Here is a 24,033-nt window from a genome sequence, read left to right as displayed (position 1 = left end):
ATATACAAAGACATAAAAACATGATTATTTTATGTCGGCAAGCTCAAATTGTAAGTAAGAAAACAAGTTACAATATGTATGACACCCCTATAGGCGTAATGGATTATTCTATATTGAAAGGGTCGTCAGGTCATTCACAAAATGCATGAAAGCGATGGAAAGGTGACACAAAGCGCGGCAGACGGTACGGTAGGCAAGTTGTAACGTCGACACGATCAAAGTTAGTTATGGAGGAAGAACTTCGCTGCCCAGTGTGCCAGGGCCTATACAACGATCCGGTAGTTCTGTCATGTTCTCACAGTCTGTGTGTAACGTGTGCTCAAAGCCTCCAGAGTTACGGACAACCACTGTCTGTTCAAGCCGATGATTTGTCTACGTTTCCCGAGTGTCCTGAATCTGATCGCTTCAGTTTGTATAGCTGTGAAACGGATAGTGGTGTGAGTGTAAATTACTGTGGTACAGCCAATTCTCGCAATCAACTCTTTCCTCACTCAGAAAGCCTGTGTCTGAAAATTTCTTGTCCTGTATGTAACAGAAACATTTTCTTGAGAGAGAAGGGAATTAACGGTTTACCCAAAAACCGAACTTTGGAATCGATTGTAACACGGTACAGTGAAAGCAGAAATTTACAAGTGAAATGTCAGCTCTGTGAACGTAACCCAATGGAAGCGTCTGTTTATTGTGAACAGTGTGAGGTGTTTTATTGCGAGAAATGTCGGGAAAGTTGTCACCCAAGCCGCGGACCTTTAGCCAAACACAATCTTGTATCTCCCAATTCAGCTTCGGGAAAATCAAGCCTGCCTGGTGGTGGCAAATCGAAAGGCAACAGACTCAGTACGTGTGGTGAACATGTTGAAGAAACCCTCAGCATGTTCTGTGTCGTCTGTCGAGTGCCAGTTTGTTATCAATGTCTTGAAGATGGTAAACACTATAACCATGATGTGAAAGCACTAGGAGCAATGGCAAAAACTCTGAAGGTAAAACAATTTTATGTGTAAATTTTGTGTGAAATACAAATATTATATTTATAATATAACGGTAAATATTATTCATATTGTAACGGATATTTTAGATGGAAGCGTCAGCTGGCAACACTCGTCTACAAATTCGTAACAGGTATTACACATAGTTACCTCACAGAAATGATCAGGTAGCATCCCTACAGTTAAAACTGAATATGGGAAACAGGCATTTCACTTCAGTGGTGATGTTCTATGGAACAATCTATCCCTATCTAAGATCGGCTCCGAACCCAGATCTTAAGAATGTTGTCTGGTAATGTAATTGGATATCTTTTTAAAGTACACTGTGCCTCTGTAATTTTTTGTGCTAGTTTGTCCCTTTTTTGTTTGTTTTTCTGTGTACGTAATCTTGCAACAGGTTCCACTGGTAGAACAGTGTTTAAGCACTGAAATGTTGTCTCACTGTATATCTATGAAAGATTAATAAAAGGAGTTTACTTTTCGTCTGATGAAAGTTGAAGAGTACATAATAATAAAGTTGGTTACTCAGTCCATGGTCCAAATGACTAACAGTTTTTGGGGTCAGTGGATTTGTTTATAAGAAATAACCATCTGTTGGCCATAGACAGATTCTTTCAATACTTTGTAGTCTTGTGTAAAGTGCTCCAGGGAGAGTGTGTGATGTTGCAAGCAGTAGAAGTGATGATGGGTAGAGAGGTATAAATCGCAGCACTGGTGTGAAGTGCATACCAATAAAGTCTTAAGTAGATGGGCATTGTGCTGGGGTCAGGAAGGTCAAACAGTGGGCACTGTACTTGCTTCAACTAGTGGGCTTAATTCACGTCACAATACGGCTTTGCTAAAAGTAGCACGAATATGTGTGAAGCATTTGGTTGAAGGAGCGAAATCACAATGAAATTTCAATGGTCGGAGTTTACATCAAAAATTGTATGACTTTGTGTTTTGTTGTGCTAGTGTGAATCATCATATACTTGCCTGAGTGCAGGTACTAGTGGCACTAGCACATTCCACTTGAATGAGGTCATATAAAAATACTACACAATACCACATCCCTCGCAGTTGACTGTAACATCACACATAAAAAATTTACATCTTAGCTGACATGATTATTAATGTTGTGTGTCAAGGACTCTGTATTTATACTTATACTTATAGTGCTCTAGAAAAAAATGAGTGTGTTCTCAATGGTTGCTCTTGTCATGGCAGTAACAAATCATACGCAAAGAAGACTAAAGAAAAAATTTGTTGAAACTGTCTATGTTAGGGGCTAGCAACCAAAGTGTGTATAGGCTAGTAAGGCCATCCACTCAATATGAGTAATATCCTGTGCTTGAATGCTATACAAATGGTGGCAGATGTCAATACGTGTAAAGCAAACAACACTTGTCCTGTCATGTTGATATAAATATACTTTGACATTTCACCAGTGAAAGTTTCTCAACCCCTTGTAGAGAGATTATTTTGTAATGATATTACAAGCCCAATCACCATACATTTAGTGTAATTTGTAGATGAAGTAATTGAATTTTTATCAGGATTTTGCTCGTCTAAAAATATACTACTAGTATATATAAGCCCAGTTTCTCATTACATAACTACAATGAAAATATCACACAAACCAGGCATAAGCCAACATTTGTTTGATTCAGGAGCTGCTCTTGGCAGATATTTATATAATTAATGAGTTTCCTGGCCAAGGGTCTTAGTATGGGGTGTGTATAACATGACATGATGAGTTGAGTGTCTCCCTGTCTGGGTCAGAACAGCTTTGACATCACAGACCATACATTATGCATATTGCATGTATTGGCCAACATTTCTGACAAGGAGGTCCTCACTTTAATCCATCTGTGAAATATCACAGATTAAGAAATAAATACCAAAACACTTGAAGTTTTAATTTTTGGATGGATCTGGTCATATTTTTATTCAAATACATTTTCTCAGAAATGTGTTTCATTCGTCTCCAGTAAACAGCTGGTATTCATAGTCTGGTGTCTATATCACACAAGACAGCCTGGAATTGAATTCTCGACTGAAGTGAAGGCTGTCTCACATATATCACTACTTAGAGAACAAAGTATATATATTCTGTGTGAAATAATTAGTCTTAAAATATTCTTGACATATACTTCAATCATGTAATTTAAATATTATAATTAGTTTGCTTGTGAAATCAAATGCAGTGTCTGTTTAGTCACTATATGTATACAGACTCAGTGATTTGAGTGTGAATGTACACTTGGTACAGTATGTCAAACTGTTCGTGGATTACTTTCAGCCTGAGTTGAACAGTAGCATTGAGTAGATTTAGAGAGATCAGTTACATATTACATGCTTTGCAGTGGGTTAATGGTTACTAAATCTACTATTATTTCCTTTCATATTCACTCACACAAATAACCATACTTCCACTTGTCACAACCAAAAGCCATCCATTCATCCCTGAGTAAATACATGCCATATTGTGTTATTCCAACCAAAAAATATACTTTTCAGTGAAGTTTGTCAGAGTTGGTGGTATCAGGGGACTATTAACACCAATGATGACTCTCCAATCGGTGATTCCCATAGATTTTTATCAGTAATTAAATGTGAATGATAATTGGCCATGAAAGGATGACTAAAGGAAATATATAGTAACTGGGACTAAGTGGCACCACCAATGTATGATTTTAATCATTGTATTAAATTACATGTCAAATAATCAATATGGTAAAAGGGTTTTTTTGAATATGTTTGTCAAGTTTTACTTTTGTGTGATATAGGTGCATGAACGTGGTATTATGAGAGTAAAGAAAACTGTGTCATTTGTTTGTACATATTACGGCATGTGAAAGCATGAATTAGTCGTTAATTGTGTTTAGTGTATTGTAACCTGGTATTGATTAGATTGGCCTGTACTTGGCTATGTCTTTGTCACCTTATTGATGTGTCATTGTTTATACAGGATGTACAGAATAGCCTTTGCTGAAAACAGGAGAAAAAGACACAAAACAAAGTCGCAATGCCATCTGTGATTTTTTTTCCTTCAATTTTTAACCATAGTAAAGAGGCAATGGTGCAGAAATGCAAACATCTGGTGGAAGTAAATATTAAAACATAGCCTTTGGGGGGAAAATTACCCTTGAATTAATAAAACTACAACGGGCATTAGCTTTTGATGGTCACAGAATTAAAAGGTAAATCCTTTCTGTTTTTGTCAGTACTAGTCATTAGTACATTTAACTACTGTCTATGATTAACCTAAGGCATTCATTTTCAAAGTTTTGTATGAGGCAAGGAAGTGATCAAGGGTATGTATGAAAACTTGGTAAAATTAAGTCTCCTTGGTACACTCATTGTTGTCACAGTTTTCAGATAAAGATTAACTCATTCATGATCATCAACACTTTTTCCCTAAACTGCTATATTGTCATGCCCAAGCATTTGCATGTAAGATGAAATGATTATACACACATACTAAAGCTTTGATTTAACATTAATTGTGTTGTGTCAGTTTTGAAAGCACTGATATCGGCAATCACTAAGTTACATATGTCACAACACTGGCACAGTTGTCAGTATTAACATGGGAAATGGTGTGGGGAAATGTATTAAGGATAAAAATGGGTATCATGTGTACGTATGTATACACACGTGTGTGCGTATGTATGTATGTATGTATGTATGTATGTATCAATGTCATGGTATCACAGTAGTGACCTGATGATGCTCCTTTAACAGGTCAAAAGCTAGTCAGAGCTTTTGGAAACCCTTTGAGTTGAGTTTTGTTAAGATCATCCAGTTCCCATTTGTGTTTATGTATCACAGTATGTACAATGTATGTATGTATACTAATTGTGTGTATGTATCATATGTGTGTGTGTATGTGTGTGTGTGTGTGTGTGTTTTGTTAAATTCAGACAATTAATAGTTCATTCACTGCTATGTTTTTCAAGCCTCTAAACCATCTTCACCATTATCAATGGTTTGTAAAACGACTGAAAGTTTATCTGTCCCAAGGTTGTTGTAGCCCTCAGGATACAGAATCCAGTACAGTAGGAAGTCTGTTTAAAAAGTGTGATGACTGGTATAATGTAGAGAGATGTGGTTCCCTTTTGTGGGATAAAACAAACTAAGGCATTTGTGGCTTGATAAATTTTCTTCCCCCAGGTGGGTAGAACATGTATCCTTCAAAAGTGCATATGCATGTATTTCTATAGAATTCAAACTCAGTCAGCGCAATCTCCTTGCCTGCAAGGGATAATTAAAAATAATTGCACTGACGCTTTATGAATAAATAACATAAAATCCATTACAAAGAGAAACAAATCTTCAATCTCAGAAATAAACTGATTAGAGATCACCCATAGATTGCATTATGTTTCAATTTGTATTTCTCAATGTTTACATTAATAAACACCGTTATTATATATATATGAATAATGAAGTAGACACATTGTATATAGGGTTTCACCAGTATCATATAAGTTTTAAAAGGGGTTTGTTTGATGAAAGGAAGTGTTATTGTGTCGGCTCACAAAGTATTCAAATCAGAGTGTTAAAAGAGCAAGGCCAAAGCTTTCAAAACGTTCAAAAACTGTGACCGTCTGTGTAAATAGCTGCAGTATGTATGTATTGTAAGTTTATACATATAGTAAAACTCCGACACTTTCTTGATCCAACAAGTCCTGTGGGAATTGCATTAGGCAATTATCTACAGTTTTGGGGGAAAAAATGGAAAAAATGTTCTTTTCTCATGAAGAACACAAATTGATGTAACATGAAAATTTGCAAATTATGATTAGAATTGATCATTCATCATGTAAAATGTGCACTTTACGTACATTCCTGATTATTCAGGATGGCTCAGGATACTGAAGGGTTGCTGTGTGTTGGCACAAGTTGTCAACATACATATATTCAGAATGGTCAGCGGGGTGTCCTAGCACGGCTACTAGCACAGGACATTAAGTTCAAACTAGGTCACATGCTATCAGGAAAACTTTGATGGAACAATTTCCGCTTGTCATTTTGATATAGGATATATCTTGTGAGTAAAATACAATCTAAATAATAATATCAAAATAGAGGTCACTCACTATGAACTTTTCTTTATACATTAGAGGACAAACTTGCTCTTCCAAAATAGCTGCAAAAAGTGTCGCGGAAAACACTGCATAGTCTGTTACCTTTGAAATATAATGGTGCATACTCCCCATAGATTTTTATTAAATTTTGGAGGCTATTATTGGGCAATTTTTAAATGTTTAATTTTTATGTTTAACAACTGACCAAAGTAACACACTTAACTTTGATAAAACACAGACTTCAAGAACAGAATGGCTCATCTGTTAAATACTTAGCACTGTAATCCTACAGGAAATTACTTTTGAATTAATTAAAAGACGATTAAATTTACAAGTGATGGATTTACATCCTCATAAAGTCCATATTTGCGTGAATGACAGACAGATATTGAATTTGAAAATCCTGAAGACATGACTGGCGCCATCGTGAAATACCTCATGCATTATGAATCAATGGTACATGTATATGTTTTCCCTCCTGGATACAACTGTCCTTGTGAAATAAAGAATGACTCATACACACAGTACAATTTATGATTATTCAAGACTTGAGGAGTCCGGGGATGAAATGCAAATTATAACTCTCTGTGTTTTTTATCATTTTAGTGGCAAGTTTAGATTATTTAGGGTCATCTTAAGATGTCAGCACACTACATTTTCACCGCTCACTTCAAACAAGATAAAGTAGCTCATTTATTACACAAAGAGGTGGTGTTGATGATAACTAAGTTATCTTGATGAAATGATTATCTGGGCTCTCAATGAGTCAAATTATGAGTGACAAAATTCATGTTTTCACTTTTTAATAAGTAAATGTAATATTTGAAAGTGACATGTCATAGAGAGCTTTTGACCTTCAGTTCTTAAAGTCACCGATGTCATTTACTTTCAAATTTGGCATTGCGTGACTAGTAGTCTGATTTCACATTTAACTCTCTCAGCATGTATTACAGCATGGCATTATTAACGTAAAAATATAATAAGGAAAATTAGTCAAACTGTGATTTAAGATGAACCCTGCATACATATATATATATATACCTTGTCATTTAATTACGTTTGGTGGTTTGGAAGCAGGTTTGACATGTCTGTAATACGGCCAATGTCTGACTAGTGTGTGACTTGTAAGGTATCATGCAGGGATCTGTGATTAGGTAATATCTACCTGAGTAACCGCTGGCATTCCAGAATCAATGTCTACTTTGCACTTGAAAAGGAAAGAGCTCGAGAAAATCAGTCGGGCCCCAAATTGTTAATTTCATGATGCCATATGGAGATTGTATGTATATCTTTGTACTGGAAGGTTGCATTAGGTTTCATCTCATCTGAAGGGCTGAGTCCTAGAGAGTAGCATGGAATCTATGTTTTCTTACAGTACTTTATAAAAAGGGATCTCGATATAGAAAGAAACCAGGAGTCTTTGAATAGGTATGATATGTAAGGGAGCGTGAACATTGTAAGAATCCATTCAGAATTGGCCTGATCTGACAGACTTCAAGAATAGTATCCATGGAAACCATTACTATTGTGTTATCGTTATTTCAAATACTCCTTTGTATCTACAGGTATTTTCCACTTGCCAATAATTTGTGATTTCCACCGTTATTAAATAGTGTATGTTGGTTTTCAGCGCAATGTCTGTATTGTATTTCTTAAATCCATTTCGAAATGAGACTTCAACTCACCTATCAAGTCTCTCCTTCACAAATTAATGACATTTTGGATTGATATTGATAACACTTGTCATTTTCTATGGATTGAGTAGAAATTCTTATTGTAGTAGTCCCAGTTGTAATAATTATGGGAGAATGTCACTTGAGGCATTCCCGAGATACTTCCACTAATTACTACCACCCAAATGTGCTGTCTTCCGGATTGTTCAGGAATGATTGACATGCATGCAGGAACTTTGAAATTCTCATAATGTGACGGTTTTTGTAATGGCCTGTAAGTAGGTGTAATCTACATGAATTCCCTAGATATTTTATCCAGGTTCCCCATCTAAATTATGAATAAAGGTATGGGAATCTATGCAAGTAGTTTTACTTGATTCCCCCACTCTGTTACCAGGGTTACCCTCCAAAATTATAGTACAATGTACAATGAATGTATAGATATACATGTATCTTTACAAGTTTTACTAGACCCCCCCCCCCTCCCCTCTGTTACCAGGGTTCCCCAACAACATTATGGTACAATGAATGTATAGATATCTATGCGAGTTCTACCAGATTCCCCGTAATTTGCTGAGGTTAAACCTTTGCCCCTTTTCAAGACATTTATTTGTAATTTTTCTTTTCTTTAAAAAAAAAAAGAGGATAGCACAAGGATATTACAAATACATGACAATAAAATAAACCTAAAAACTAAGTTTGGTGTTTTGTATCTTTAACAGATGACCTTGCTGTCTCTATTAATACCTAGAAAGAAACATTATAGAAGAGATGTGTACAGTATTTTTAAACAAAAAACACCTTAAATTGGAATGACGAGTGTCGTATTTCTTTGGAAATACAGAACTTCTGCATCCATAACATTTCATTACTTCATGATTGAATGTCATATGTTTTATGGTGATGGATTGAATACAGGATACATTAGGTTACAAAGAAAAGATGGTACTTTTGTTTAACGCAGGTCCCTTTTGTCTGGTTTCAGCTGATGACTCATACATACATTACTCGCAGTCCTTGTCATAAAATCTTGGAGTGGATTCACACAGATCCACACATTTTTACTGCAATATAGACCATGTCAAAGGAAATGGCAGTCTGCATAGAGAACAGACAGTCTTAATGATATGGTAATTTTATGCTTACTTTGACTAAACTTACTTAGTCAAAATGTCTATTTTGTTGATGCTGACTGTCACTCACTTTGATGTCGTCTGTGTTGCAGTGAAATGCTGCAGGTTTGATGTGATCTGTGTTGCAGTGAAATACTGCAGGTTGTTTCAGTGTCATAATAAATGTCAAATTCTGAACTGCTATAATTTATAAAGCTTGTGTATTAAAACTATGAAATTTAATTATCAGGACTACAAATTCCAATATTGGCGTTTTTTTTCTTTCCATTTTACACACTGAGCTCTATACCAGTATATTCTCCATTGGAAATTTCTCAATGATGAAAGACCCCTTGCTTCTGTTGGATACCTGGAAGAGTGTAATTCATAGATTTGGTGGCTGTTTTGACACTATTTTCATAAAAATGGGGACTTGATGGGTGTGATTTGGGTTACATCTACATGTATAGCTAGGTTATATCAAGAGAATGTTCAGAAATGACACAAGGCAAGGGCTTGGCACAGTTTTTTATACCTTGTTCAGATAGAACACTATACTTGATACTAGAATTTCAAATCTTTGCATCCCAACTGATGGTATGTGTATGTCTTAGGGAAGTACTAATTTAAATGGTATTTCTATTTGAGTCTGTTGATAAATTAAACTACATATACGTATGTTATTTGTACTTCTACTTTAGGTTCAGGGACTAATAATAATTTAAATTTAACTCCATAAAGTCTTCTCCCTGTCCCTTCTTCCTGTTCTTACAGCTGAAAAGGGTATACTTTAGGAACCAATATTCAGTTTTTTAACAGGAAAAATACAGTGGACTTCATTTGTGTCATAAAACTGAGATACCAATGTTGATGTGATAGATGCACATGTATTTTCTTGCCTGATAATTTTTACCCTACATTGAAAATTGATTATTTTTGAATTTGTGTAAAGTAGTTCATGAGTGAAAATCGAGAGTCATGTCAGTCTGCATGGTATACTATTAATGTCATGCCTTGTTCCCTCCATGGTGATATAGGAGAGATGTTTCAGCCATATTTTGAGGTTATGTAAACATTATTTCATGTCATCCCTGGACCTACCAAGGTTGAATTTAACTAGCTTATGTTTATGGTGTGTGCTTTACTGTCATCTGCTGCTTGTCTTTGTCAGCTGGGATATCCCAGCGGGACCCGATAGGCAGCTAGGCTGTTAATCTGATGCTGTGCAGGGTATCAGATCTCAAAACAGTAAATTTAGTTTTGACAGCTCAGTTGACTATCCCAGTGTGGTACTATTACAGTAGTAATTCCAGTAGACTCCTACTAAAAATGATCAGTACATAAAACAAAACTTTGGTGACAGAAGCCTAGTAGATATTGCACTAAACTGCATGACAAATTTTCACAGCAAATGCTCATAGCATCCCACTGTGCTAATGGATTTATAAACAAGACCAGGCCAGGCTCATTAAATTTCATAGATATGCCACAGCCGAAAATTTATAGCTAACAATAACTAAACATAATGGACAAAGAAATGCAGTTTTCTGATTCAAGAATTACATACAAATGGATGAAAACGTGAGAAAGGTGTTCCTATACAGCTATCTATACAACTTACCAAGAAGTGTGATATATTCATATTTGTCATTACTAATATTTCTATGGCGCTAGTATGTTTTCTTCATTTTACGTTAAATACACATTTTGCTCTAAAACCAAATTCTTAAGATTTTTTTTTGAATGACTGTCTGTGATGGCTGAGGTAGTAAGTAGCAGTAGTACTTTGCACAATTACGGTACCCTCAGCATTAATGAAATCCAGATTACAGAAATATATATGTTGTACAGTTTGGTGTCAAATTTTGTAAATGTTTTCAGCAGTTTACTAAACATCTGCCTTCCAGATTAGATTTGATCTGAACAGTTTTCAGTACACAATGCAGATGTTTGTAAATTTTCCAAATTTTTTCTATAACCTCAATTTTATGAATGTTATTTATGTAAGGTGTCAGAATGTTTGAGCTGTGTGCTAAACATGATCTGGTTTCCAGCGTAAATTTGATCCAAGTACACTCACCCAATATTTGTAAATCATCCTTTTTTTTTTTTTTACAATGTAATTGTAATCTCAATTTTGTGAATGTACACAATCATGTTTGTTCCTGATATTTATTCTGTTCACACGTTGATATTCTGTACATTTTTCAAATCAAGTTTATTTGAAAATTTTTGCTTTTCTTTTCCCTAGACGGACTTATCCCAGGCCTTGACCTCTCTGTCCGACAAAGCTAGGAAAGCTAAAGATTTCATCTCAGAGTTGAGGAAAGTGATTGACGACATACAGGTAGGTTGCAAAAATTATGCAAACACACAATTACAACTGTTTAATTTTGATACATGTAATGTTTTATCAGTGATCTACAATAACAATGTCTAGGTCTTTCGCATTTCAAATTTTACACTTTCCTCAAAAAAAAAAAAAGATCCATTGAAGACAACTCAGAAATTCAACCTGATAGTAGTTTATTATAACTTGAAAATGAAAGTGTTAAAATGTTATGAAGATTGTTAAATGTGATAATGTACAATATATACAGTAGACATACATCATTTTAGATGTGCATAGTGCAGTCCGTTAGGCTGAACTATAATTGTGTTGACACTACCAAACCTTTCACACAAGTGCTAGGCAAAACATACAAAGAGCTGGCTTTGTTACTACTATTAGTCTGGTAAAAATAGAAGTAAACATTACTTATAAAACAGTCACAATAAGTGCTTACGTATGTGTGTATGTTTTGTGGATTGTCAGTAGTGACAGCCAAACTGATACATTCTGAATTGTTACTAAACATTATGAAATGTAGTGGTCAACTTGTTAGCCCTGAAACATTATGAAATGTAGTGGTCAACTTGTTAGCCCTGAAACATTATGAAATGTAGTGGTCAACTTGTTAGCCCTGAAACATTATGAAATGTAGTGGTCAAATTGTTAGCCCTGAAACATTATGAAATGTAGTGGTCAACTTGTTAGCCCTGAAACATTATGAAATGTAGTGGTCAACTTGTTAGCCCTGAACCTTGTCAAATTTTGTTTATCCACATCCCCAGACGAGCACTGTTGAATTTGAAGCCAGTTTAGTAGCTCAGTGTGACCAGTTAATAGAAGCTATAAAGCAGAGGAAAGAACAACTCCTAAGTGACGTAGCACATGAAAGAGACTTCAAAGTGAAGATGGTGAAAGATCACATCAGCGAATGTACCAGTAAAGTGAGACAAACCACAGGGCTACTGGAATACAGTATAGAGGTTATGAAGGAAACAGACCCTGCTTCATTTCTTCTGGTAAGCTGTCATTTTGTGTTAAAATAAACATGAATTTGGCGCCACCGATCAAAGCAGTCATGTCATGTGAAAATAAACGTTGTGCGACGCCAGTGATCTTTGCTCACCTGACGTACAGCTGGAGGCTTGAACAAATATCACTCATGAGTGCTGATCATTTTTATCAAACTGAACAATGTTTACTTTACTGAATATTGAATGAATGAGACTGAGCCAGTTGTCAAAGTGTATGATTATTATCATCATCCATAAAATAGCTTGCCACCCTTTTAAGTTTTAGGCTTCTGCAGTGTTTATAGTCTTAGTTTTTGCCCATCAATTAACAGACCAGTATTATCAGAAAATATTTGTACAAAACTTAACCATGTTTACTCTTACCAGAACTGCTGATATCATTGACACTTAATTGGTCAATTACCACACTCATTGTCTAATTTTCAAGATATCCTATTTCATTAATTAATCCTGTTAATTTCATTTTCTGAACGAACACACAGACAGATTATTTGCAATGACAGCTAAGAGAATTTTTAGCATTCTAGTTGGAGAGGGATTTTTCTCAGATTGAGAAAGAAGACCCCCCAGGGGGTTCAGACTACAGCACATCATTTGTTATTCTTTTGTGTTATCAATCCCAACCATTTCAATGTTATGTCTCTGAAATGAAATGATATTGCTCAAAGAAAACAGACGTCAGAATTACTGGGGAATATTGCAGATAAATGTAATGTTTTTGTAGACCCCTACTGAATTGTTTTAATGCTGCTAAACAATGTGGTATGACAAGATTTGACCACAAATTGTAGCCTGGAGGTGACATGAATTAGTCAGCGTGTTTAGTGTGTGTAGAGGATTTGTAATTCCTTGTAAATACTTTAAAGTACTTATGTAAGGTTAAGTTGGCCAACATAAGAAAAAAAAGTAGTTTCTAAGACAGACATACCATTAAATCAAAAGCCAAATGTGAAATTGATGTCAAACAGTGAAATGCATGAAATGTTTAATAGTCAATGTCTTTCATTACTATCGGTATTTTTTTTTTTTTTACATTTCTGCAAATATTCTCTGTCAGTTAAAGTGAGTTGCTTTGGGCTCTATTGTCCTAGTGATCCAGTCTCTCTACTTATCTGTTTCCATCTTTGCACATATGGGGAAGAGGGGGGGGGGGGTGATGGTTTTGATGGGGTCATTTTGAAAACACCGTTTGAAGTGGGGAGGGGGGTAACACTACTTGAAATGTGGGTGGGTCACTTTGGAAAAAATCAAGAGTTGTATATTAGGTTAGGATTAGCTTTCTGTCATTTTGTTGAAGTTCATTGAATGCACCACACACAGGGTGTATATTGATCAGCAAACACAGCAGTTTTAACTGATGTTTGAACTGGCCATTTGTGGTTTAATCAATTTGTCTTTCTCAAGATAAAAACTTGTTCTAAATGAAATTTTAGAAGCATCATGGTATTGACTACATCTGAATGTATTAACGGAAGCCATTATGTACAATTGGTGTTAATACACTGCACTGAGAGTTGTACTGGATTCCACACATGTTTGTTATGTCATGTTTTACTGCAGTGTATAATACCACAAACAAGTATATGTACCATAGGTAGCATTATCAGAAATTAGTTTATGTTGCTTTTTGTTAACATATGCTACATTTGTAAAGACTATTTTTTGTAGAAAGAGTTGTATTAACTGCATGGAAATTGTCTCCTGTCGAATTATGCTGTGTACTGAGTGTACCTTAGGAAATTATGAAAATTGTACTATACATGTATTAAATTCAATTACATTCATATGGTGTTACATGTATAGTAACATCATTATAGTAAGACTGAGTACACTTTACATACAAAGACACACTTTACATACAAAGACGATGGTATGTTATAAATATGCATGGAGGGGTGGGGGGGGGGGAGGCATTTGGAAAATAATAATAATATAATAATAAGCGTATAAAATTGATTACAAAATATTGGTAACAAAAAAAAATCAAAAGAGAGAAGGGTAAATGGGGAGTCAAGAAATAGCTTACAGCTAGTCTAGCCTGATCCCCGACATTGTATATTGCGAATGAAAACATTAAGAGGGTTCAGTCATTAAGATGACTGAAAACATAACTGGGAGAAAAAAAAAATATATCACATATACATATACATATACATATACATATATACATGTACACACAAAAATCATTTTTACTACATGAAAAGTCTAATACAATAAATGAAAAGTCTATACATCTGTAGGTTTACAATTTAATCACCTGTACTGCTCTACTAAATATTGTTTCAGAGATTTCCTAAAGATATGTGGGGAATTTGACATCTTAATTTGGGGGTTGGTCATTAGAGCTGGGGGTGGGGGTCAGTCTAAGCAACTCCAAGACACAGCTCCCCACAGTCAGTTTAAAATGACCGGCCCTAACATACGTGACATGTCTGTGTTATAACTGAGTGCAATGAAATAGGTCAATGACCAGGTATAGTGAAGACCTATATTTGTGAATAAAATTACACTAATGACATGATAGACATTAAACTTGTGTAGAATCGAAACATGCACTGTATGCTAGAGGTGATGAAATGATGTGTACAAAGAGACTTGTATGTTTTGAATTTATTGGTAACTAAGATATTATGTCATCATTTCAATTGTATATTATATCCACTTACTGTATCCAGTTAGAACTGTACCGAGATGCTACACACCATTCAACATGCAACCAAAGAACATTGTTTCTTTGCTCTGGAATCATATTTTACCTAGTATATTTTGGCTAACTCACTCAGACAGCTGAAGAAGGCCAAGTGATTTAGCCGAAGTATACTAGATAAATTATTTTTGTTATGAGTTCGGAATTAACACACAAAAAAGACATTTAACATTTGGAATGAATAATATTATACCTCAGTATGAAACAAAAGTGATCACTGAAAATCCCTAAAGTTATGTATGAAACGTGTCCCTTTAATGTTAAATGCCAGACCTTTGTTTACCCCTTTAAGAGTAAAATGCTATTGTTGTCAGTGTTTCTGTTGTTCTCACACAATGACACAAAGAGACACAAAGAGACTTTTACAGGATAACACCCCTGGGAGTGTCTTGATCAAAGACAACTTTTTATGTCGTAAGTAAAAGAATGAGTCTGACTAATAAGACTTGTCTGTTTCGTTTGTTTTCTATGACAGGTTGCCAACTCGCTGTTGAAAAGAATTCAATCAACTGAGAAGTCTTGGAAGAAAGAGATGCTGTTAGAACATCACGTAGTCGCAGAATATGATCTTACCTTAGATAATACGTCAGCCATACAGGCCATTGAACAGCTTAACTTCATTCAAATGAAAGGTATGAACAATAGATCTACTGGAATTAGTAGAAGTAATGATGTATGCGTTATCCTGATTAATAGCTATAGGGTAGATTTTATGTAACAGTTAGTACAATGGTTTAAAATATCATCATCACCTGAGTACTCTGGTATATTGAAAGGCTTTAGGTTCAGCAGGAAGTTATTTGTAGATTTCTAAGAGAAATTCTTTTGATATATGCAGTCAATTTACACCATACAATCACAAATTTGGCATCGGATGAAAATTTTAGTGTGAAAAAATAGCAGTACAGACAGACTTGGTCCAGAATAATAAAATAGACCTATGTTATCTTAACATGGCTTCACTAATAAGTGGTAATCCACAACCAGGGATTCTAACATTTGGGCTTAAGAAATATCTGTTGGGCTTCTAAAAAAATGTAGTTAAAATATACTCACTACCATAATATTTCAGTGAATTATAGATTATTCTCAGAAATAATCCAAATTTAGGTTTACGAAAGAAATTTTTTTAAAATCAGATATTGTTGCGAATTTTATTTGGTTTTTGATATCAAAGAATCAACCCAGAAAAGCTAAAATTTGTCTTATGTACAACAAGTCAGGTCTTGCTATTTGTACAAGCCAAATTATTATTTTGTGAAGATGTGTCTTTTTTGATAGCCACTTTGTTAGGGTATCCTGGCCTAGCTGTACACATGGTTGATGTCATTATGTAGGGCTGCTGAACTATTTATTTTGCCAGCTGTTTCATTCAAACATTCAAACTAATTAGCTGCCAGCCAGCTTGCAGAAAATGAACTGGTTTTACATACAAGACTGCGAACACTCAGTCACCATATCTTTATGAGTTGTAGTTATATACACATTACACATTACACCAATCAGTAGTTAGAGTCAGGTCATTGTATAGATGACAGCTATTCAGTTAGCCGGCCTTGTCAACTTTGCTGTGTCATGAAATAATTAAGAAATAATTATGTATACTGACTAATTTATAAATAGTCCGTTGAATATTAATAATTAGTCATAGCATGTTATTTATGAACTGGAAAGGTGTGTGTGTGGGTGGTGGTGATGGTGGTGGTGGTGGTGGGGGGGGGGTTTTACAATGACTTGCATTTGTGGAATATTAAATTGTCATCCTGATGTGTTTGTTTATTTATTTATGAGAAACTCTCGAATGATAGAATTTTTTGGATCAAAACATTCAACTGATAGTTAATGATGCATATTACATGAAACTGTTATTTAATCTAACGAGTAGCAAAAATTAGCATATGATGACCTGTAAATGTACCATTATTGGTTTTTAATTATCCCCAGTATTTCATGATAATTGCGACAATATTACAAATGCATGATATCAATTTAAAATGGCAATCACAATTTTATATATTAAATATTAAAAATAAACTATTACAAACATATTACAATGATTTTTACAGTGACAAGTGTGATTTTGATTTTGTGGCCAAATTAAAGGAAATTGTTTGAAAATATTGTAGTGATGCTATGATAAACTTGACCGCAAGCAGGTGGCGGGGGGGGGGGGGGGATGATGTATTTTGTCAGTTTTGACAGACAGGAATACAATATACGTGTACATTATTTGTATGTTTTAACAATCACACAGACAAGAACACCATATCGTATGTTTAAACTGTCATACCAACCAGTTTGAAACATTGCAACTAGGATAACACTATTCATCAAGTAGAAGAATTGAAATATGTTCCTTTTTCATTTCTTTGAACCAATAGCACCTGGACCACCAGTTATTCTGACAGATCAATGCAGTGCTGAAAATAACAGTGTGACCATCGCCTGGCAACCCGATCCTATCAGTTGGGTGGAAGGTTTTGTGTTGGAATTAGATGATGGTTGCCAAGGGGAATTCAGAGTAAGTTTAAACTAAATTGACCTTGACAGTTAGTATGAGTAATAAATATTTGACCAGTAATTTATTACTAGAAATTCTGAAAATAGAAACGCTACCTTTACTGTAGTCATGGTGATGCTTAGAAATGAAAGGGTTGTCGAAAATGTGTTATAAATGCGCCAAACTGTAAAATACAGTATTTGGCTATTGTAAACTTGCCAGCTATGTCTGATGATTCCATGTTTGCCACTGTAACACCAACCAATCTCACACACAATTTTTATAGAAAGGCTGGGGCGAAAATGTGTATCTGAGCTGTGGTAATTTGTGTGAAATTGATAGATAGTGCAATAGCCTGTGTCAACTTGTATTCTCTCCTTATTGTCTTTGTCATTTTATCATCTTTTGTATGAAACAACATGAAAAAGTCTGTTAGCAGCATGTGTTGTGGAGTATAGTTATAGCCGACAGCATTTGATTTTTGCTTTTAGAAAAACAAATCACATATGGATGAGATGAGATTTCATCAACATTACCTGAACGTTAATGACCAGTCACACAGTATTCTTTGTAGAAGGAATATGTCATCCCTTTATGAGAATACAATAGATAATGATACTACTATAAGGGAATAATAGCCTTCATTTATGTACCAATCTATTTGGTATCTCATAAATCATGTACAATTTAAAGATAGATGAGTTCGATGGGATTTTTTTTTTTCTGCAGGAAGTGTACTGTGGTCGAGAGACAGTGTGTACAGTTGATGGTCTGCATTTTGATAGTATGTACAATTGCAGAGTGAAAGCATACAATCATGCTGGTGAAGGCGCATACAGTGAAACTGTGTGTCTACAAACAGCAGAAGGTACAGAAATTTATTAATTTGCTGTATGTAGTTGTCACATTTCACATGGCCCTGAACTCCAGTATTTAATTACATACGTACGTGGATAGTAATTTTTTATGCATGGTTATGGTAAACCAAGTCGGTAGCCAGAAACGCTCAAGGGGAATGATATCAGTAATCATTCAAGCAAATATGTTCATTTGTCTAGACAGCATAATTTGCTGCTGTTTTTTTTCAATTCCAGCAGTCCCATAGTCTAATTTTCACTACTTTATACCAGTAGAACTCATTGCTTAGTGTTTCATTTATTTTACAAAATTGAAAATGTTTGAAGCTGTTGCCAGAGACAGTCTGTCTGCGATGTGAATTGATCAGGCTCCCTGTAGAATATACTAACTAAACCATTGAATGAGATAACACTGTATTTTATTCCTGGCTCGTTTCTTTCAATTTATTATTCTGGTGATACTGTTGATGGAAATGTCGAAAGCAAGTCTGAATTTAATTCCAGAAAGACATTTCATTATTTTGTTGTATGGTTCTGTTACTACCAACTCACAAACTCACTTCTTATCACAGTGGCCCCCCCCCCCCCCTCTTCCCCTCCTCCAAACCTGAACCAAAATTCATATTTGTTTGTGTACTAACATACATAACACCATCCTTCTCACCCCACCAAAATTTCAAAAAAAAACATAACATTATTTTGTTGTACAGTATTGTTACTACCATCCTGCCTTTAACCCCCACCCCACCCCAACCAATCAATATTGACATTTTGTTTGTGTAAAAACATACATACCACCACCCACCCATCCAACCCACAACCTTAGATCATTATATGTATCACTTCTCATTATCATTGCATACACTATGTCAAACAAAATATACTCTACTATTATTACATGTATTTTTGATATATAAATACTCTTTATTGACAAAAAGTGTGATTATCTTTCTTTGAATAGGCATACGATAATTAGAAATGAGTTTTACTTCATTTCATGAATTCTTTAAATCAAAGCTATTTAGTTGATTTATTAAACCAACAGGGATGTCATTACATTGTAATAGCTTGTCTCTAGAGATGCATCATGAACCATTGTATCTAATGACTGACAGAATAACCTACAGCAAATAGTCTAAGAATCTGAAAATGTTGCATTCTCCCAATCACCATAGAGGTCAAAGGTCAAAGTATGATTTCAATTTGAATGTTAGAAAGTCAAAATGTAATGTCAATGAAGAGTAAAGAATAGATATTGGAATTACAACATACTTCAAAGTGATATTTACCGAGGAGATGTATCGTTTGACAGGTAAATTGAAATGATGAAATGCAAATATGATGTCAGTAGCTTGGAAGTATAATGGTGTATATCTATTATAATTCCATTAAGCCAGTCTTGGTCTCGTACTCCGAAGTAGACATTTATTGGGGAATTCCATTAAAATATCCATTACTTCATCAGTGTGGTGATGTCATGATGGTATTTTAGCAAAAAAAGTTCGCTGACCTTAGCTGGTTACAAAAATATAACGAGCACTTTCATTCTGTTCATAGGAATTTTATTGAAATTATAGCTTGGAAATACTACTGGGTAAGCCCAGCTTTCCATTGGATAAATCCACTGACAATAATTGTATCAACGTAACCTTAAACGTATACTTACTTTGCTAACCCATATCTTACTTAGCACAATTTTGTGTTGGTTACAAACCCGTGTAGGGTACACAAAATGTATATCGATATGTTAGGTGTACTTTTTCTCATGTGCATATTTTTTGTTGTTTGACTTTCCAGTGGCGTGGTTTTCCTTGGAGCCGTCCACAGCCCATCCTGACATCATCTTTAACAACGATAACATGACGGTGACGTGCAACAGTTATGACGACAGGGTTGTCATTGGAAACGTAGGCTTCTCCAGGGGTGTGCACTATTGGGAAATAGTGATTGATCGCTATGACAACCACCCCGATCCAGCATTTGGCATTGCTCGTTACGACGTAGCCAAAGATACAATGTTAGGGAAAGATGACAAGTCGTGGTCTATTTACATTGACAATTCAAGAAGTTGGTTTATTCACAACAATGAGCATTCAGATCGTACAGAGGGTGGTATTGGGGTGAAATCAGTCGTAGGAGTCCTTCTTGATCTTGAGAAACACACGTTGTGTTTTTACTTGAATGATAAACCCCACGGACCAATTACTTTCCGAGATTTACATGGTGTTTTCTTTCCTGCTATTAGTCTGAATAGAAATGTACAAGTGACTGTTCATTCTGGATTAGAAATCCCAGTGGAAACAGACACGGAGGAAGAAGAGTGACAGAAATAGAAGTGTTATTAATCACTTTCAAATACTAATTAGAATTCTGACCATCATTCTACAATGATGACATGGACACCACAATTACCCTTGTTCGATTTGGATCAGTAATTCCTAGGAATCCCATCTACAACTGTGGAATAAATAGCATTGACTTGTATGAAGTGAATTTAGGAAGGACTTCATGCAAAGATACAACTGTGGCATGAATAGCATTGACTTGACTTGTATGAAGTGAACTTAGGAAACACTTCACACAAAGATGAAGTTAATAGGTAAACAAAACAAGATCACTGACACAAAATAACTGTAACAGTGGATGCCTCTGATATAGATTATCATGACACTCAGATCAGTTCATTTATATCGATGAAAGTTACTCACAATATTGAATTATCTGTTCCTGTATCATCATAAACCTGGACACTGACAATCAACTTCTCAAGTATCAGTAAACACAGTTGGTGGGGATCATTGGGGGTGTTTTTACTCTAATCAATAACCCACACTAACCATGTCTAGGAATGAAATTTGTCTCATTCCTAGATCCAGGAACAGACAAAGTCAACGTTACTTATTCTATTCATCTGTATCTGTATCTATGATCAGTATAAGGATTGATGTACTGTTTAAAAAGACAAACAAACCATTTTTATCACACTGTGACCCACTCAAACAAAGATTTCCATGGAGATTATTTTATCAAGAAAAACACAAAAATAATCAAAGACAGATATTTTTTATCATTACTGTCTCACAGTACATGGGGTATGAACTTATTTTTGTAAACACTCTCCTTATTTGAATTCCCAGCAGTTTGTTTCTTTCTGATGTAATGTCCAACTCTGAGGAAACCATGGAAACCCATGAAAATCCCCACCCTCACCCCAACGTAACTGTTTCATTCATATATAAGATGTGTAAGGAATGGTTTGACGTGAAAGAGTTTGTGTGGTTGACTTATTTTTGTATAGCTCAAGAATTATGAAAAATCAGCACTTTTAGTGTTCATATTATGAGGTGAATTATCATCCATCACACAAAACTTACTCCATGGGTGCTTTGCTTATACTTGGAAGGAATCCAAGCATTTTTCTTCACATTGCAACATTATTTCCCGCATCTACCTATGCATATTGATATTCCTATCAGCCCGACCTCTGCAAATATAGTAAATAGACACTTGCATTTTTCTGCAACTTAACTTTGGGGTATGAGATATTGTTGGTGTTTTAAAACCTGGTGGATAACTAGAGGAGAAAACTAATTTACCTTACATTGCAGCAAAGCTATGCAAATAAAACACTCGTTTTTTGTACATTGGCTACATTTTAGTATACAAGAAACTATTGTACTTGTATTTGCAGGTGACAAGTCCAAAATAAGATTGACATTTCGTGGTTCTTGACCAGTCTTTTTACACATCTATTTTTCAACGGTACTACACTCTCCAAGGATTTACAATATTTATCTCAGATTATTTAGAGTCTCAAATTCAAACCTGAAATACTGTATTAACAATGGTCACTGCCCTCTGTAATCTAGTGTTATCCATGGCATTGAATCTCAACTAAAAATACTGTATTAACCATAGCTACTGCCCTCTGTAGTCTAGTGTTATCCATGGCATTGAATCTCAACTCAGCTGTTCATTATATTGCTGTATTCTGTCTGTTTTAAACTTACCTGAAATGCCTGAATGGAGAAATAAATAGCAATGTAAGACTTATTATCGTTTGATAAACCTGTAGACTACAGTAAGCTCTTACTCTTCCCTCTTCCCAAGTTTAAATCACTGTTCACTTTATTTGCATGACGTCAGGTTACACTTGGGGGGGGAAACATTTTGTAAATCATGTAAAATTCTTCTTGGAAACAAAATTTTGTGTGGGCATTCTTTTTGGTATTGACCAGTTTTTTATTGTATTATGGTACTCCAAGGCATCTGTGTGTGAATTGCATGACAGCTAAAAAATTTAAAGTAATGGTACTGATAGCAAATAATGCCAGAAACATGGAAATTGCTAAGTGAATAACATGAAATTTATGATACAATCCGTGAAAAGTATTAAATCTGGTTTGAGACCCGTTTTGATAAAAAAAAATTGAAATTAAAGAAATTATGCCAACTTCCAGACAAAAATTATTTTAACATTGGTGAATATGTGTACATGATCTTTATAATTTAGAAACAAACGCATTGTAATCAAAATTATTTGCAGCCGTTACAAAATATTGTCTTTTTTCAAAATAACTTCTACTGATTTATACTAGGGTCAAATCCTCTGACATGCAGCATATTTTTTTTGAAATGTTTATAGAAATATTGTGGTAAATTATGGGGGGAAAGGGATGATGAGGAATTTCCTACAACATTTAAGATCATGTCACACTTTTATGCCAGATTGGTATAAATATTCACACTAACTTGAGTTGTTGACTTGAAATATTGACGGCACATTCCTTCATTAAATCCTGTGTATTTGCACAGAAAAATGAAGGCTATATGCAGAACATGAGCTGTTTGAGAGGAATGTAAAGTTGTTTCTATCATATCTTTAGCTTTCCACCTATTCACCCACCTGTAGGCTTTCAGTTTTCATCTACATGTGTACCATAACTTGTGGAAATTTGATTTACGACAATTTTGGAACAAATTAATTAATTTTGAGGAAGTGAAATAAGAAATGTTATGAAATATTATGAAGGACAGAGTAAATAAAGTATGGTGATTATTTCTTGTTAGGTCCTTATAACTTGACTGTGCACTTTGTTTAACAAAAAAAAAATTGTAAGGCTGTTTTATGTGATTTACCTGAATGATGCACTGTCTGGATTTAAATGAGAAATTTTACTGAGATCTTGATTTTTACTTGAATCCTTGCAAGCTTTGTTGCAATTTACACAGCTTTTCAGTGGTAGAGCCAAGTTAATATTTAGATGAAGTAAATGCTTCATGTATTTTTTCTGTAATGCATAAAACGAGTGTACCTCACTCATGGGCACACACACACACACACACATACATACACACACAGACACACACAGACACACACACACACACACATTGTATGTTCTCAGTATTGAGCTGCCTACACACATAAACACACACATGTAATAACATACTCCCAGCATACCTTGTGTTTAGTTGAACCTGAACTTAACCCCCCCCCCCCATCACACACACACACACACACACACACCATTGGATACACCTAGCATACCTTGTGTCTATAGCTCTGCCTGTTAAAAACACAGTAGGGAGATATAGCAAGTGTTTAGATTTGTGCAGAACAAGTGAAATTAGTAATCTGTAGCATTGTGTATATTGTCATTTTACGATAGTCACATTTCTAAGTAGACTAGATTAGTATATAAGTACTGCATGGCTCAAAGAGTACTATGCCATAGGCTGCATGCAGTAAATGTTTTTTGAGAAGAT

At 35.0% G+C, this 24,033-nt stretch overlaps 1 protein-coding gene across 1 annotated transcript; it reads left to right on the top strand.

Annotated features, from left to right (window-relative positions):
• The first annotated feature begins 174 nt into the window (after positions 1–174).
• Positions 175–23,620, top strand: LOC144449103 (E3 ubiquitin-protein ligase TRIM9-like). The gene is made up of 7 exons (XM_078139565.1): positions 175–977; positions 11,092–11,187; positions 11,955–12,188; positions 15,386–15,542; positions 17,292–17,431; positions 18,140–18,278; positions 20,065–23,620. Exons 1-7 carry the CDS (start codon positions 228–230, stop codon positions 20,589–20,591), a joined length of 2,043 nt encoding a protein of 680 aa, XP_077995691.1. The 5' UTR covers positions 175–227; the 3' UTR covers positions 20,592–23,620.
• Positions 23,621–24,033: the final 413 nt, after the last annotated feature.

Source organism: Glandiceps talaboti, chromosome 2, assembly GCF_964340395.1.
Source record: "Glandiceps talaboti chromosome 2, keGlaTala1.1, whole genome shotgun sequence".
NCBI classification, from domain to species: Eukaryota; Metazoa; Hemichordata; class Enteropneusta; family Spengelidae; genus Glandiceps; species Glandiceps talaboti.
Note: the sequence above shows the minus strand (reverse complement) of the source record. Positions and strands in the feature narration are given on the sequence as shown.

What these genes read in the sequence shown, in the direction of transcription:
- LOC144449103 (XM_078139565.1), top strand. Translation starts at nt 228, where the DNA reads ATGGAGGAAGAACTTCGCTGCCCAGTGTGCCAGGGCCTATACAACGAT. An exon ending in AAGTGATTGACGACATACAG is followed by an intron (nt 11,188 to 11,954) that starts GTAGGTTGCAAA and finishes CCACATCCCCAG; the next exon opens with ACGAGCACTGTTGAATTTGA. An exon ending in ACCCTGCTTCATTTCTTCTG is followed by an intron (nt 12,189 to 15,385) that starts GTAAGCTGTCAT and finishes TTTCTATGACAG; the next exon opens with GTTGCCAACTCGCTGTTGAA.